Genomic DNA, 16358 nt, shown 5'->3' on the forward strand with positions numbered 1-16358 from the left:
CATGATACATACTAGAAAATCTGTATTACTGGGGCACATGCATCCAGGGGGCACACAGATGGGAAATATGTGGGGCTAGAGCACAAACATTGTTAGGCACACATGTAGGTAACAAACGTGTGGAAGAGTAACTCTTTCATCTGATGCTCTATGGATCCTGATATCTTTGATAATATTGCTTCAATGGCGTGGTGTTGAAATAATTGGTTTCCTTTGTAATTTTCGGTGTTTGATTTTATGTATTTAAAAACATTCTTAGAAGGGATTCAGACCTAGTTCAGGAATACTACCCAAAAAACTCCTCAGACTATGTGGGTCTATCAACCATAATTTTTTTCTTCTTCCATATCCCCCTAATCCTTTGGGCCTTGACATAAAATAAAATAATCAGACACAACAGTTAAACCCAAAAGACAAGGTCATTATTTCCTTCCTCTCTGGTCATTCCTACCTTTATTACATATAGGTGGCATTCTGCAAGCTGTCCTACACTTAAATGAATGTTAATGATTATAGCATCAACCACTAATAAAGAAAAATATAGTTTCCCTTTCAGTAGTAATGTTCCAAAAACTAACATAGAAGCTACTTTGATGGATCTGTGATCTGTGATCTCATCCATTTCTATCATCAGTGTGGATGTTCCCACCGCTACAATAGATTTCATCTCAAAAATTTCTTTTCATTCTGTGTAATTTTTGTTTGTGTTCTCCCATAAATCTTCCTTAAGAAATTTTTGTGGCACGGTTGGAACTTTCTTCTAGATACTTTAAAATTTCATGAGTACCAGTGATATCCTTTGTTCTCACTACATGATCAGCCCACACCTCCTTTTCTCAACAATTATTTCCTTAATGATTTTTACACCACTTGTTACATATGGCATCCTACTTACAGTTACCATTTGTCACTTTATTGCCTTTTGGATCATCTGCAATTTTGAATCTTCAAAGATTGTATCATTTGCTGATTTGCAGCCATATGCAGTCTTATGAAGTATATTAATGTTGAAGACATAGAAGCCCCAGGACAAATATGTAGAATCATTGGATCAGAAGTTATCTGAATTGGACCTTTTCCTTTTGTTCTGGCAGGTGAATATCCAGGGCAAATAGTTAAAACTTTTCTTGAAGACTTTCCAAAAATATGACCTCCCTCATTCTTAGGTTTTGTCACACTTAAAGTTAAGCAATCCTTTTTTATATCCATCCATAATATCTCCTGCCTACTTGTTCTTGTTTGGACCTTCAAAGAAATGTAACTTTGACAAAGAAATTAAAATTTGTAAATACAACTCAGAGGAAAGCTAGATGTCATCTTGACAACTGATAGGGCTTTACATGACATTATGTAAACATCTTGTAAAAGTAGCAACTTATTGTGTCTTGGCAATAATTCACAAAGAAGTGTTTTTCTTACGACCTCAAGAGATGTGTGATCTAGGAATAGTTGATTATAATGTATCTCCTCCCGTCGTATCTTTACATGATGTTCATCTGAAATATGAATAATAATCCCTTGAATATATCAGTAGTTCCAAAGGACTATTATTTCATCAGATGTGGGCACTTACTACAACAGCATCTATCAAAACCCCTCTGCACTTCTGTAGATCTTTTAAAAAGTCACCACGTAGTAGCCAGTCTTTTGATGCTGAACCTTTCCAGATTTAGCTCATCCATGAATGACACATACGTAGTCTAACTCTGAACCAGTATGAATAATTGTTCTTGTTTACCAGGACCTGTTAGGGCCTGTGCTCTGCTATTATAGACTCCCAAGAACTGTGATAACCTCCACCTCACTCAGAGGCATAAAAAGTACACATTCCAGTTCAGCAGGCCCTGTATTTTTTTATGTTTTACTGATGTTTTTTTAGCTGTTTGGAAAGCAGTGATCCTTTAGAGCAGGGATTCTTACCCCTTTTTGTGTCACAGACCTTTGGCAGCCTGATGAAACCTATGGATCCCTTCTCAGAATAACATTTTTAAATACATAAAATCTAATAGAGGATTATCAAGAAAACCAATCATTGAAACACATTTATCAACATGTTAAAAAAAAAAGTTCACAGACTTCAGGTTAAGAACACCTGCTTTGAAGTCATATTGGAAGTTCCTGTGTGTAATGTAATATGAATAATGTGTTCTGTTACCTGCTTTTTTTAAAGGTCGCAGAATACTAGTTTTATTGCCTATAAGCTGTAATGATCAAAATCACTGCAGTATTGCTAGAAATTTCTTTTGTTACTGTCAGCTTTAGTATTCATAAAGCCAGCATCATTTTGGCCAGCTTAACTTCACTTTCTCCTGGGATCACAGGATCATCAGTGTAGCCTGTTGTCACAGATTGTGCTCAATACAAATCTAGATATTTTGTAAATGCATATCCAACCCCAAAAAAGAATGTAGATGGATTAGTTCAAATGAGTCATCACAGTTAGAATGACAGTAGCATTTGCTGTGTAGACAGATGACAGCATTTTTGTTCTCATTTACTTTGCTGGAAAATAGAGTAGTGAGTTGTTTCTCTGCTATATTTAATTCATACAATCCACATGCTATTAAAATACTGGTATCTGAACAAAAACTCCTTAGTGTTCCTTTCACAGAAGCTGAACTTCATAGCAATGACTAAGTTCTGTTCGGAATGCGTGAACTCACTGACCTATGATTTTGTCCTTCTGTTTCCAGCCTTTGCCAGAGTTACCGCGCATCCCAGGACTTGTTCTCTCTGGAAGTACATTTTCAGATTGTCTCATGGTGGTACAGTTCTTAAGAAATTTTGGTAAAGTTCTAGGCTTTGATGTGAACATTGATGTCCCGAACCTGAGTGTTCTTCAAGAGGGATTACTCAATATTGGAGATAGCATGGGTGAAGTACAGGACTTACTTGTAAGGCTCCTCTCTGCTGCTGTCTGTGATCCAGGCCTAATAACAGGATACAAGGTAAACACACATGCACACACGCACAAAATCCTTAAAAATTTTAACCATCAATTTAAATTGATTACTTTTTTGTGCTTTTAGCAACTTTAGATTATGTGGATTGAATAAGTAACTATTTTGGTTAGCTCCTATAACTCTTAAGACTGTGTCATAGAAAGTTATGTATTACATGCTAAATAACTATTAGAATTACTTGATGTCTGAATCCAGACAAGGCTGTTCTAGAGCTTTTAAGGAGGGCAGTGGTTCTGCAGGAGGCCTTTGCTGGCCCCCATCCAACACCTTCTGTACCCCCCTCCCCCCAGTCCCTTTCCTCTGAAATAACTTTAATTAACACTATACATACATACATAAATACATGTATACACACACAGAGTATATATACATAGTTATTTTCATGTTGTCTTACACATTTTAGGGAGAGGTGTGAGGCAGTTGGGGTTAAGTGATGTGCCCAGGGTCACACAGCTAGTAAGTGTCAAGTGTCTGAAGTCAGATTTGAATTCAGGTCCTCCTGACTCCAGGGTCGGTGCTCTATCCACTTCACCACCCAGCTGCCCCTGTCTCAACCATTTCAATGTGAATTTCTGCGTAGAAAGAACCATGTTATTTTTTTCTTTCTTTGTTTGTATGTCCAGCATTCATCATAGTTTCTGACACATAGTAAGCATTTCTAATAAATGTTTGTTGGATGAATAACTGCCTCTAACTCATGTGCTGAACCCACACACCCCTACATTTTCACATTCCCCAGACCCAAGCCCAAGCCGCCTTCTCTGCTGCAAGCCTTGGGGGGAGTTAAGAAGAAAATGAGGGGCTGGGGGAGAAAGGGACATGTAATAAATGGGTCTAGATTCAGATTGCCTGGAAACCTTCTTTCAGTCTGGTGCAGTTCTTCACAGGAAAGAACAGTGTTCTATGAGCCAAAAAATAAAATGAAATTAAAAAAAATTAAGAACTACTGATATGGAATCCTGACTAGGTAATTCTAATTGCTATGACCTCTATGCTATGTTGGTATGAGGATAAATGCAAGTGGTGCTAGACCCAACTATAGCTTTTATACCCTCTAATTCAATTAGCACTCTTGGGATGATCTATAATTAGTCTGGGTTCTCTTTGAATAATTGGGGTAATCCAGACACCCATGGGCCCTGCATAAGATTTGAAGAAAAGCATTATTAATTGGGACCTGACTTCTGGGATTCAGCAAGAACCATAACAACCTCAGGTACATGTAATTTATATAACATCTATGGAATTGACCACATTTTAAAGTGGTGGCACAACATGTTTGGTTGTATCCCAAACTCCAGTTAAGCAACATCTTAACATTCCAATATAATCCATATGTTCTAATATTTTCAGCTATGAATGATATTCTGAAAAGAAGGAGAATCTAGAGGACAGATTTCCTTTTGACCCATCCATTCATCTGTTACTTCTTTAAAGACCAGATGGGCAGTGGAGACGTCAGAGAATAGCACATGCCTGGCAAGTGCCAGTATCCACACCTAGGACAATAGAAAATATAGGAACTTGATATGGTTGCTATGAGTAATTAAAAGTGAATCCAGAAATCCACACATGGGAAGGTTTCTCACCTCTGCCTAATGAAGCATGTGAGTGCTCTCACATAAATACAAACATAGGGTGCAGAAAAGGCACAGGTACTACTAGACTGTTCTCATTTCCTGCTTTCCCCTATACCTCAGTCCCATCAAGAACATGTGGTCCCTATCCAAAATATATGTTATGATTCTAGTATTTTCACCCTGATGTGTTTATTGAAAAAGGTTATGTTTTTAAATGGCTATGAATAATAAAAAAACTTATTTTTTATTAAACTTTTACAGGCCAAAACAACTCTTGGGGAACATTTACTGAATGTTGGTGTTAACCGGGACAATGTTTCTGAGATCCTGCAGATTTTTATGGAAGCCCATTGCGGACAAACTGAACTTACAGAAAGCCTCAAGACAAAAGCTTTTCAGGCACACACTCCGGCTCAGAAAGCTTCAGTACTTGCTTTCCTTATTAATGAGCTAGCATGTAGCAAGAGTGTTGTAAGGTGAGAGTATCCTAACCACTTTCCTATAATTTTACAATCCATTATATTGGTTATTTCTTGTATTTCTTCTTTGACATTTATAGTGACTTGTAGGGGTTTTAAAAAAATGTGGATTAAAATTAAATGATGTTTAGTATGGACTAACTATATAAAATTTTTTGTAATTTCATATTTCTGCTTAAGTTAATTGTGAACACTGACCATTCTAAGAACCATCTTTCATTATTAGCAGATATGACAACTGTACCTCTTGTCTCTTCACTTCTTAATTCCTTGATGTTTTATGAGACCTAATGACCGTAATTATCCTCCCATGGAGCATTTTCAATTGCAACTGTGGGTGTTCTCCTAAAATTGTCAAACAGGCTAGATATAAACAATCTATTTAATAGATCTACATATTTATCTATTATATCTATATATCTATTATGTAGTCATAGTAACAAGTTTGTACTATAACTATGCTAATTATTGATAACTTGGATTTATGCTTTGTTAAGATAAATAAAGGAAAGCTTTATTAGGCAGTGGGCCCCAAATATTCCATTTCCTGGGAATTGCCAATGTGAAATGTGAGTCATAAGTTCTGAAACATGGGAATTCCCTTGCTGAAACAGACCTGTGGTCCATTTAGAACAGTACTCTTTTGCTAACACCATCATGTAATACTCCATAGCTAAAACCTAATGATTTTCTACCTTGACATCATACTTCAAGTTTATATAATTTTTCTAATTAGGCATTTATGGTTCTGTCATTTAAAAGTTTGTTTGAACCATTTTTAATCCATTTGTATTTTGCCATTGCCACTAATTTATAGTAAGCAATTGCATTCATTCATTATCATTATTATAATATTTAACATAATATTATTATGCTAAATATTAGTTCCTTTTGCTTGTTCGACATTTCTCAAATTTCAAAGAGCACTTCTTCACCTTAATGTTTCATGCTTAGTGGCCAAGTTCCTATTCACCTTATCTTTTCCATTCATGATTTTTAGATTACAGTCATGTCCCATCCCCCATCCTTTGGTTTCCTGGCAAAAGATAATATCAAAGTATGCAGGGCTAAGTATAAATATCACTTTTTATGAGTCTAAACTTTTATGTAAATACATTCTCAGCCACACTTTTGCATTATCATAGTTTTTCATCTATTCGTGATACCTTTGGACAATTATCTGAGCTTAGCACAGTTCCTGGCACATAGTGGGTATTATACAAATGACCCTTATTTCTAGTGTAGTGTCTCATGTTATAAGTGACAGCAACTTAAATTCCTGAGAATGTACAAACTGTATATTTTCATATAGAAATCTTTTCATTCAACAGACAATTCTGTGTCTGACAGTTGCTTAATAGCTGGTGATAATACTGTAATACTGAATAGAAATTGAAAAATGAATAGTTTCATTGACGCTATGGGCATTTGTAATCAGATGCATTAAGGCTTTTACCCAAGAAGGAGAAGGGTGTAACTTATTATTTTACCATCATTGCCATTGCTTATTGCAAAATTCTAGGCTTGAGTTTAAGTATGTAAATACATTTAAGAATTGACGACTTCTGGGGCAGCTAGGTGGCACAGTGGATAGAGCACCGGCCCTGGATTCAAGAGGACCTGAGTTCAAATCCGGCCTCAGACACATAACACTTACTAGCTGTGTGACCCTGGGCAAGTCACTTAACCCCGTTGCCTAGACCAAAAACAAAACAAAACAAAAACAGAAACAGAAAACAAACTAGAATTGACAACTTCTGATAGCACAAATTTTATACTACATCATGATGGTGCATAAGAACACATCTGTGTGTGTGTGTGTGTGTGTGTGTGTGTGTCTGTGTGTGTCTGTGTGTGTGTCTGTGTGCATGGATAGAAACTGGACTTGTGATTTCATTGATATAGGGAACACTTGGAATTTCCAAGAATATTGAGATATTAAGTGACTTGCCTAGGGTCATACAGTCATTATGTTCTGAGGTAGAATTTGAACTCAGGTTGTCTGGCATCTAAGGCTAGCTCTCAATATAAATTTAGTTTTAAGAAGGGTCTGGACATGTGGTCTCAACAGTGTGGGGAACTCCCAATGTGGAAACTCTTTCCACCAATACAGATCATCAACTCCTTTGTTACTAATGAGAATTGGCACAGGGTACTGAGAGCTAGTATGAATGAGAGACAGCATTTGAACAGAGATCTTATTTATTACTTCAAGACTGACCCTTTATCCCACGATAGCATGCTGCCTCTCAGCATTCAATATTGAAGTATATCTAGGACATGTATATATGTACATATATACACACAAATGTGTCATTACACATATATTTATGCATTTTGTCAGAAGTTAGAAATTTTTATACACAGGAAAATAGTAATGTTTCATATCGTGCTCCTAATTTTTTATGTTGGCAGTGAAATTGACAAGAATATTGATTATATGTCAAACTTAAGGAGAGACAAATGGATGGTAGAAGGTAAACTTCGAAAGTAAGTTGTATTTCCTTAAAATTAATATTTTGAGTTTTTATGCAAACTTCAATGTGAGCAGTAAATCACTGTTAGAATTCAACTGGCTCACTTTGATATAAAGAAATAGAAATGCTTAATTTAAATGAGACATAAAATAAAGATAGCCAAAATTCAGGAATTATTATTATACGTAAATAATTGTATGATTAAATGAGATCATATAACCATAGATTTAGAGCTGGAAAGGATGTTTCTTATAGGTCACCTCATTCAACTCTTCATTTTAAAGATAGGAAAACTGAGGCCCAGAGAGATAAAATACTTGCCTACGGTCATGAAAATATTTATTAAATCGTAGTAATAGGCATTTAACTCAAATCATCTGAGTACAAATCTAATCCTTTCCAATGGGCCACTTCCTATATCTACTAATATTGGCCTTCCTGTCTTTAAATTCTTTTTAAAAAGTTAATTTCACGTTTTAAAGTTTTGGGAGCTTTGCAGTTCCTTTTGACAGGAGTATTATCTCCTTATACCAATTACATTTACTTATTTTTCTCATTGTTTTGCATTTTAAGTTTATTTTTGAGTGGTGCTATCAAAGTTCAAATTTAATTTAAAATTATAACTTAATTTTCCACCTCATTATTAATGTAATGTTAGAAATACTATTCTCATTATCTTAAAAAGATAGCTCCTCTGCAGTAACTAAAGGGAAAATTATTTCTTATTATAGAATAATAATATATAATCAGAATGATAATATAGAATGGGAGTTAGTTTGCTGCTACTTTTTCATTATTATAATTAGGGCCTTACAGAATTCTCATCTGTTTTATAATGTTCCTGACAGATAAAATTTGTTATGTTTTTAATATGTTTTAATTCAGTAAGTGATATACCTCAAACAATAATGAATTTTAAATAAGAAAATAATATCTATTGGTTATTTTCCAGTTCTTCATTTTCCATTCATCTAATTTGTAGTTGTAAATTATTTATTCCTAACTATGAGATAAGTACATAGAGATGAATATCTTAAACAAATGGCTTACACTCTATTGAGTTTTCAGATAGGTTTGCTCTTAGATAATGCTGATTTTTTTTTTTTTACATTTAAAGACTCAGAATCATTCATGCTAAGAAAACAGGGAAAAGAGACACCACAGGTGGAGGTGAACTGGGAGAAGAACCACATTCTTTAGGTACACCCACTACTGGACGCAAGCGAAGACGGAAAGGGGGAGATAGTGACGATGATGATGACGATGATGATGATAGTGATGACCAAGCTGATGAAGAGGATGAAGATGAAGAAGATAAAGATGACAAAAAAGGAAAGAAAATAGATCTCTGTGATGATGAGGTAATAAAATTTAAATTCATTATATTATATAAATATTTATATATTATATTAATATATTAAAATTTTTAATTTAAAAATATTTAAATATAAAATAAAATATATAAACACCACATTATATAAATGTGCTAGTAATTCTTTTTATGTAACTCTGTGAGCATTTGTTATAGAACTCCCCAGATCTGCCTTTTGTTTTATTAACATAAATTATGATTATTTTTGAATAGCACTTCATACTTTTCAAAGTATTGTCACATATATGCTGTCATTGTTATCACAGATGATCTCTAGGGCAGGAAGGCAACAACTCCTGACCATAGTTCTAACTCAGATGTCAATATGTCTCCTACTCTGAGGCTGCCTATCTATAGACAATGTATAAAAATAGGGGAATTATTCATCTCTCAACTAGTGTTTAAGATGTTGTATAATACAACTTGGTGGTTAGCTTGTGGTTTTTGTTGGTAGTGGTGCTGGTTTTTGTTTTAAGAAATAAGAGAGCCTGGGTAAATCATCTTTGTGGCAAAACAGTTCAGTTCTGGGTAGGGGGTTCCATTTACCTGGGTTGCTTTCTCTTTTATGTGCTTTCCAAGTAAAAGACTTGTTTGGCGCTGTACTGGGAAGTGAACCAGTGAACTCACCAGGGTCAGGAATCACAGAGAAGAGCCCTTAACACATACAGTGTTCTGAGATGGAGCAAGGAGAAACTAGCATATGAGAAACCCCACTCTCCTAGAAATCATCTGTCTCATCAGAACTGGCATTTTGGAAAGTGGGCCTCAGTAGTCCAGAAAACATCCAACCAAGGGTGGGATGAGGAAGTGGGAGGGAGGATGAGGAAGTAGAAGGAAAGGAAGAGAAGGGTATAGAAAAGGCATCACTATAGATTACAAAGTTTTGTTTTACTAATTAATTACATAGTTCTGAGGAATTTCATCACAAGAAATCTCAGCATTGAACTAGACTGTGCCCCTCCTGATGAACGAATCCCTGAGTAAGTTGTCATGGTTTGAAGAAACTCTAGTGTGTAAGCAAATGGCTTTACTAACCAGGCAGGGAGGAGTTGCTCAAGATGAACGGTTTTGAGAACAGTCAGTACAGTCAGCAGGGTATATTTGGGTTACAGCTGCTCCAACAACCCAAATTCTACTTAAGTTAGTGCTCAAATTCCCTCCCTGAACCTGGTTCCCACTGGGATTCTACATTCCTTCTCAAGACTCCGTGTTGGAATCTTGAGTCAGATTAGCTAAGAGAATGAAACCAACCACTATCCTACTCAGAGTCCAGTTGAGGGGTCTTGCTTACAAAGGTGACAAGTACACATTAGGGATTTTTTGAGCACTGTATTTGTTTGAAGAGGTGAAGGATAGAGAAAGAGAGAAGGCAAAAGAGTCTAAATCACTCCTTGGCTAACGTTGGGCCTGTTTTCAGAGATAGGTTTTATTCCCCTAGCCTTGACTGGCCTCCAAGGGAGTTTCTCAGGGACTAGGTTATCTGGAGTTTTTAAAGAGCTTCATGGCAAAATAAAGAATAAAAGTGCAATGTTTGTTCATGGGTTCAATTTCAGAATTAAGGTAACCCTCGAGATAATCTCCAGATTCCAAATCACACTGTAAGCACACTAAACAGTTAACATTCCCTGAAGGACTTTATTGTTGCATACTTCATTTATTTGGGATGTCTTGTACCTGTGAGTTGGACCAGCAAACAATTACTGATGTATGTGTACTTTTATAAATTTTCTAGCAAGCAATGTCATTTCATTTATATTCACAAAGGAGGTATTGCACTTGCATGTGCAAAAATCTTAAATAGTAAATATATTCTTAAGGGAAGGGTCATAGCCACAAACCATATATTCAGTAGGCTCTGACATAACTATGCATTTTCTAATCTACTATGTAAAACTGAATAAAAATGAATTCGTTTAGGAACCGTGATGCAAAAGAGAAGAGGCAATAATTAGAATACCGAGGTTTGAATTCTAGCTCAGCTTATTAGTGGTTAAGTAATGTCAGGTAAGTTAAGTAAGTTAGGTGGTTAAGTAATGTCACAACCCCTCTGGAGCTCAGTTGCCTCATTTGTAAAATGAATACATTACTGGATCAGGAAGCAATATGCAGGGAATGCTGCCAACAACCTTCCTTTCTGTAACCTTAACTTTTTTATGGTAGTTAAATAATCTTTTATTTTGTAATGTATAATGATTTATCATTTCTGTAGCAGCTTACTACCCCCAAATGCCACCATTGAAAAATTATTTTGCTTTGACAAGTGATGTATTATTATAGAAAACAAAAATCACCTTTTGATCAACACCAAATCATCTCTTTGTAGAATTAACAATTCTATTTATTTTTAAATTTTATTTGTTTTTAGTTTTCAACATTCAGTTCCATAAGATTTTGAGTTCCAGATTTTCTCACCCTTCCTTCTCTTCCTCCCCTCCCTCTACCCCAAGACAGCATGCCATCTAATATAGGCTTTACGTACACATTCATGTTAAACACATTTTCACATTAGTCGTGTTGTAAAGAAGAATTAGAAACAATGAGAGGAACAACAAGAAAGAAGAAACAAGACAAAATAACAACAAAAAAGAGCAAATAATATGTTTCCATCTGTATTCAGACTCCAAAGTTCGTTCTCTGGATGCGGATAGCATTTTCTATCATGAGTCTTTTGGTATGGTCTTAGATCCTTGCATTGCTAAGTCTATCAAAGTTAATCATCACACAACGTTGCTGTTATTGTGTTCTGGTTCTGCTCACTTTGCTCAGCATCAATCCATACAAGTCTTTTCAGGTTTTTCTGAAGTCAGCTTGCTCATCATTTCTTATTACACAATAGTATTCCATTATATTCATATACCACAACTTGTTCAGTCATTCCCCAATTGATGGGCATCCCCTCAATTTCTAATTCCTTGACACCACAAAAAGAGCTGCTATAAATATTTTTGTAGATATGGGTCCTTTTCCCATTTTTATGATCTCTTTGGGATATAGACCAAGAAGTGATATTGCTGGGTCAAAGGATATGCACAGTTTAATAGCCCTTTGGGCATAGTTCCAAATTGCTTTCCAGAATGGTTGGATTAGTTCACAACTCCACCAACAGTGCATTAGGGTTCCAATTTTCCCACATCTTCTCCAATATTTATCATTTTTTGTTTTGTCATGTTAATCAATCTGGTAGGTGTGATGTGGTACCTCAGAGTACCACATTTCTCTAATAGTGATTTAGACAATTTTTATATGATTATAGATAGCTTTAATTTCTTTATCTGAAAACTGCCTGTTCATATCCTTTGATCATTTATCAATTGGAGAACCAATTGTAATCTTATAAATTTTCTCTATGTATTTTAGAAATGAGGCCTTTATCTGAGACACTGGCTATAAAAATTGTTTCCCAGCTTTCTGCTTCCCTCCTAATCTTGGTTGCATTGGCTTTGTTTGTGCAAAAAAATGTTCAATTTAATGTAATCAAAATCATCCACTTTGCATTTCATAATGTTCTCTGTCTCTTGCTTGGTCATGAATTCTTCCGTTCTTCATAAATCTGACAGGTAAACTATTCCTTGCTCTCCTAGTTTGCTTATGGTATCAGCCTTTACATCTAAATTGCGTACCCATTTTGACTTTATCTTGGCATATGGTGTAAGATATTGGTCTATGCCTAGTTTCTGGCATACTGTCTTCCAGTTTTCCTAGCAGTTTTTGTTAAATAGTGAGTTCTTATCCCAGAAACTGTAGTGTTTGAATTTATCAAGCAGTAAGCTTCTATAGTCATATAAGTACACTACAGTCACTATATAACACGTAGTCATATAGTATACAATGTGTCTTTTGTACCTAATCTATTCCACTGATACACCACTCTATTTCTTATCCACTACTAAGTAGTTTTGATGATTACTGCCTTATATTACAATTTAAGATCTGATATGGCTAGACCACCGTCCCTTGCATTTCTTTTTATTAATTCCCTTGATATTCTGGACCTTTTGTTCCTCCAGATAAATTTGATTATTATTTTTTCTAGCTCTATAAATAATTTTTGGTAGTTTGATGGGTATGGCACTGAAAAGTAAATTAATTTAGGTAGAATTGTCATTTTATTATATTAGCTCAGCTTACACATGAGCAGCTGATGTTTTTCCAAGTATTTAGATCTGACTTTATTTGTGAACAATTCTCTTTCTTCATAATTTAGTGGTACATATGCTTGCTGTCCTACCATCTTTTAACTTGTAGCATTTTCTTTTTTATTATGAAGTTAATCATCAGTATAACTATTTAGATACACAAACAAGGAGAAATCAAGATGAATAAGAAGGAAAGGATGACTTCTAGAGTTTGATCCTGGAAGAGGGAGGAGATAATGGGATCAAGGGTAGAAGTAATGAGATTACCTTCAGTGGGAGAGCAAGAGGGACAAGAGGGAAGGAAAGAGTGTTCTAATGCTGATAATTTTTGAGAAATTGAGGAGGGGGACTGAGGAAGTTCACTTTGGAATCATCCTTTTATCTCAGAGGCACAATCCTTTTTTTTCAGGCTTTTTTTTTTAAACACTGGGCTTCAGAAACTGCAAACTTTATCCATTACATGCGTTTGGTTCTTTTTTTAGGCAATTGGGGTCAAGTGACTCACCCAGGGTCCCACAGCTAGTAAGCATCAAGTGTTTGGTCTGAGGCCGGATTTGAACTCAGGTCCTCCTGATTTCAGGGCCGTGCTCTATCCATTGCACCACCTAGCTGCCCCCATGAGTTTGGTTCTTTAACAAATCAATGATAATATTTCTCAGAGAATATTTGTTATTTAAAGTAGTTTTGTAGTTTCTTATGATTTTATAAGTAAAACTAAAAAAATCTGTCCAATTGCTATCAATCAGAATTTTGTTATATCTTTGTGCCAACATGGGGAAAAACATACTTTGAATCCTGCTTAAAGGTATAGCAAACATCTAGGTCAAGCTAACATATCCTTTATGTTTTATGTGAGTTATTTTTAAAGCAAAAGCTGATAGCCACTTCCATAGGTGACTTTTGGTAACTGACTCCTGCTAATAGAAGAAAGCAGGGATTAAAAGACTTTTAAGACCCAAAAAAATAGTATTTATGATGCACTTCCCTGTTTTTCTTCCTAGTCCATATAAAATGAAATTTCTGAAGTAACACCTTACACATAAAAAATGTACAGTAATATTTGTTAAAAATTAACAAAAGCCCATTGGTGATGCAAGAATTCACTTTTGCCAAAATTCCAACTCTTAGCTTAATAAAGCCTTTTGCTGCAGTAGCAAAACAAATCCAAATCATCTTCCTGGACTTTTCGCTTTCATTTTATTTTCCAACACTTATTTTTTTCAAATGTATTTGCTAGCAAACATTGTGGTGATGGAAATGAAATTACAAAACAGATAAAGAAAATCAAAGGTCATGGGTTGTACATAGGCTTGATAAGCAGCTCCTCAGTAAATCAAGAATTTACTGTACCAAATATTCATTATTGTGGCTTGCATCACTCTGTGTCAGATTGACTTAACTGCTCCTAGCCATATGAATCTGACCATAATATTAGCTATGAATGTACTAGCAATGTATGATTTTTAGAGCAATCTACCATTGCTTCCTAATATTTTCTCTCTTTTTTAATCATCTTCCTACCTATGTGCTGATGGCCATTTTAGAATAGGATGTAAAAGGTTTGGTGAAAAAGGTAATAGCCTTTTACTGAATTTGATGAAGTACTGAAAAGACATGTTGGCCTTTGGAGAACATTCAGGGTATGCAGGTTGATTGGTATGGTATGTTGTCTAAAGTACTGGACCTGGATTAATAAGACCTCAGAACCCCACTTCAGAACCTATTGGCGGGACCATGAACAAGTCACTGAAACTTATTTTCTTCATCTGTGAAATGAAGATAACAATAGTTTTACAGTTGTTGTATGGCTCCAGTAAGATAATATGTGTAAAGCACTTCGAAATTAAAGTTCTACATGTGTTAGTTTTTTGTCATTTTATTATTATTATGTATGTTATTACGTATTCCTTCTTTCCTCCTTACATGTGTATTACACATTTTGTTAAGAAGTATGATAAAAATGGAAATACTCTGTGTAAGTGTTTTTATTTAAAATATATAAGAGAGAATGATTTTCTGAAAGAAAATCTTCTAAAGAAGAAAAAAAAACTTATGGGGGGAATACTTTATAATTTCCAACATGAACATTTTTATAATTCTACATAAAAGTTTTATATTTATAGGATAAGCACAAAGTTCAGCATTCTTTTTTATTTTGAGAAAGATAAATAACACTTTATTTTGTTATAGGATGATGGTGATCAAGCAGCAAGTGTTGAAGAGCTGGAGAAACAGATTGAAAAACTGACTAAAGTAAGCACTTTTCAAATAAAGTTTTTCTCTTTTTCAAGTTGTAATTGTGTAGAATTACCATTTCTGCATGCTAAATAAAGATATATAAAGCTCATTCCTTTTGAATAATGGAAATGGCTGACTATAAAAAAAGTATTCAAACATTTTAAATACAGGAAGTTTTAAACCCATGACTGAAATTCATACATGAGATATGATGTCACAATCTCAAGGTTATTCAGCTGCAAATGATACTAAATGTAAAAAACTGCAAACATAAAGTACACTTTTAATCCACAAAAAGCCACATTTGTTTTTTGCTATTTTTTTATATAGGCTCAAAATATTTATAAAGATAGCTTTATTCCTTGGAAATTAACACCATACAAATGCTATGAAATATTAAGTACTATTGCATATTAATGAATTTAATAGCTTCTATTATATTTTCCATTTATTTATCTATGAATTTTACTTCCTCCTGAATTTAGAATTTGATCTATTTAATTTCAGCTTCTGTAGTATATTGAATACTAAGTTGAGCCAAGTTTAAAATGTAAGAATAAAGTATTGGCTTATTAAATATTGATCATATGAAATTGGCCAACTCAGTAAAATACTAGTTTATATATAGACATTGCTGATATCATTGCTGTTTAATTTAGCTAAAATTCTACCATTTTCTCATAGGAGTTCTGTATTACAGTGCTTCAGCTAGCTTTAACTCGCCATGTACACATTTTTCTATTGCATAATTAATAAGATTTTAACTGCCTTGCCTCAATAAAATATTTGATCCTCTTATTTATATATTTATATATATATAGATATATATGTACATATATATATTCAAATATGAAAAATGCCTTACAGGATATTTGCTTAAATTAAACCAATCTTTTTAATATTAAAAAGGACCAAGTCAGTCATTTAAAAGTAATTGCTTTCTTTAAGAGGTGATTGATAATGAAACTCAACTAAAATTGGGCAACCCTAACACTTTGATTCAGTTCCCCTGTTACTTTGTTTGCCAGTTTCAATGCAATAAGTAATCATTAATCTTTATTTTGATTTTAAAAACAATTGACTTTCATAATATTATATTTACACATGTAATTT

At 34.4% G+C, this 16358-nt stretch overlaps 1 protein-coding gene across 16 annotated transcripts in view; it reads left to right on the forward strand.

The window, feature by feature from the left end:
- BAZ2B (bromodomain adjacent to zinc finger domain 2B) overlaps positions 1-16358 on the forward strand; it is a 342755-nt gene that overhangs the window by 294699 nt on the left and 31698 nt on the right. For all 16 annotated transcript variants that reach the window (XM_027865747.1, XM_027865733.1, XM_027865732.1 and 13 more), the window contains 5 exons: positions 2694-2948; positions 4805-5019; positions 7438-7512; positions 8617-8860; positions 15198-15260. In XM_027865747.1, the coding sequence (XP_027721548.1) occupies positions 2694-2948; positions 4805-5019; positions 7438-7512; positions 8617-8860; positions 15198-15260 (852 nt within the window). The remainder of the gene's footprint in view (positions 1-2693; positions 2949-4804; positions 5020-7437; positions 7513-8616; positions 8861-15197; positions 15261-16358) is intronic.

Source organism: Vombatus ursinus, unplaced genomic scaffold (assembly GCF_900497805.2).
Source record: "Vombatus ursinus unplaced genomic scaffold, bare-nosed wombat genome assembly UNPS02014779.1, whole genome shotgun sequence".
NCBI classification, from domain to species: Eukaryota; Metazoa; Chordata; class Mammalia; order Diprotodontia; family Vombatidae; genus Vombatus; species Vombatus ursinus.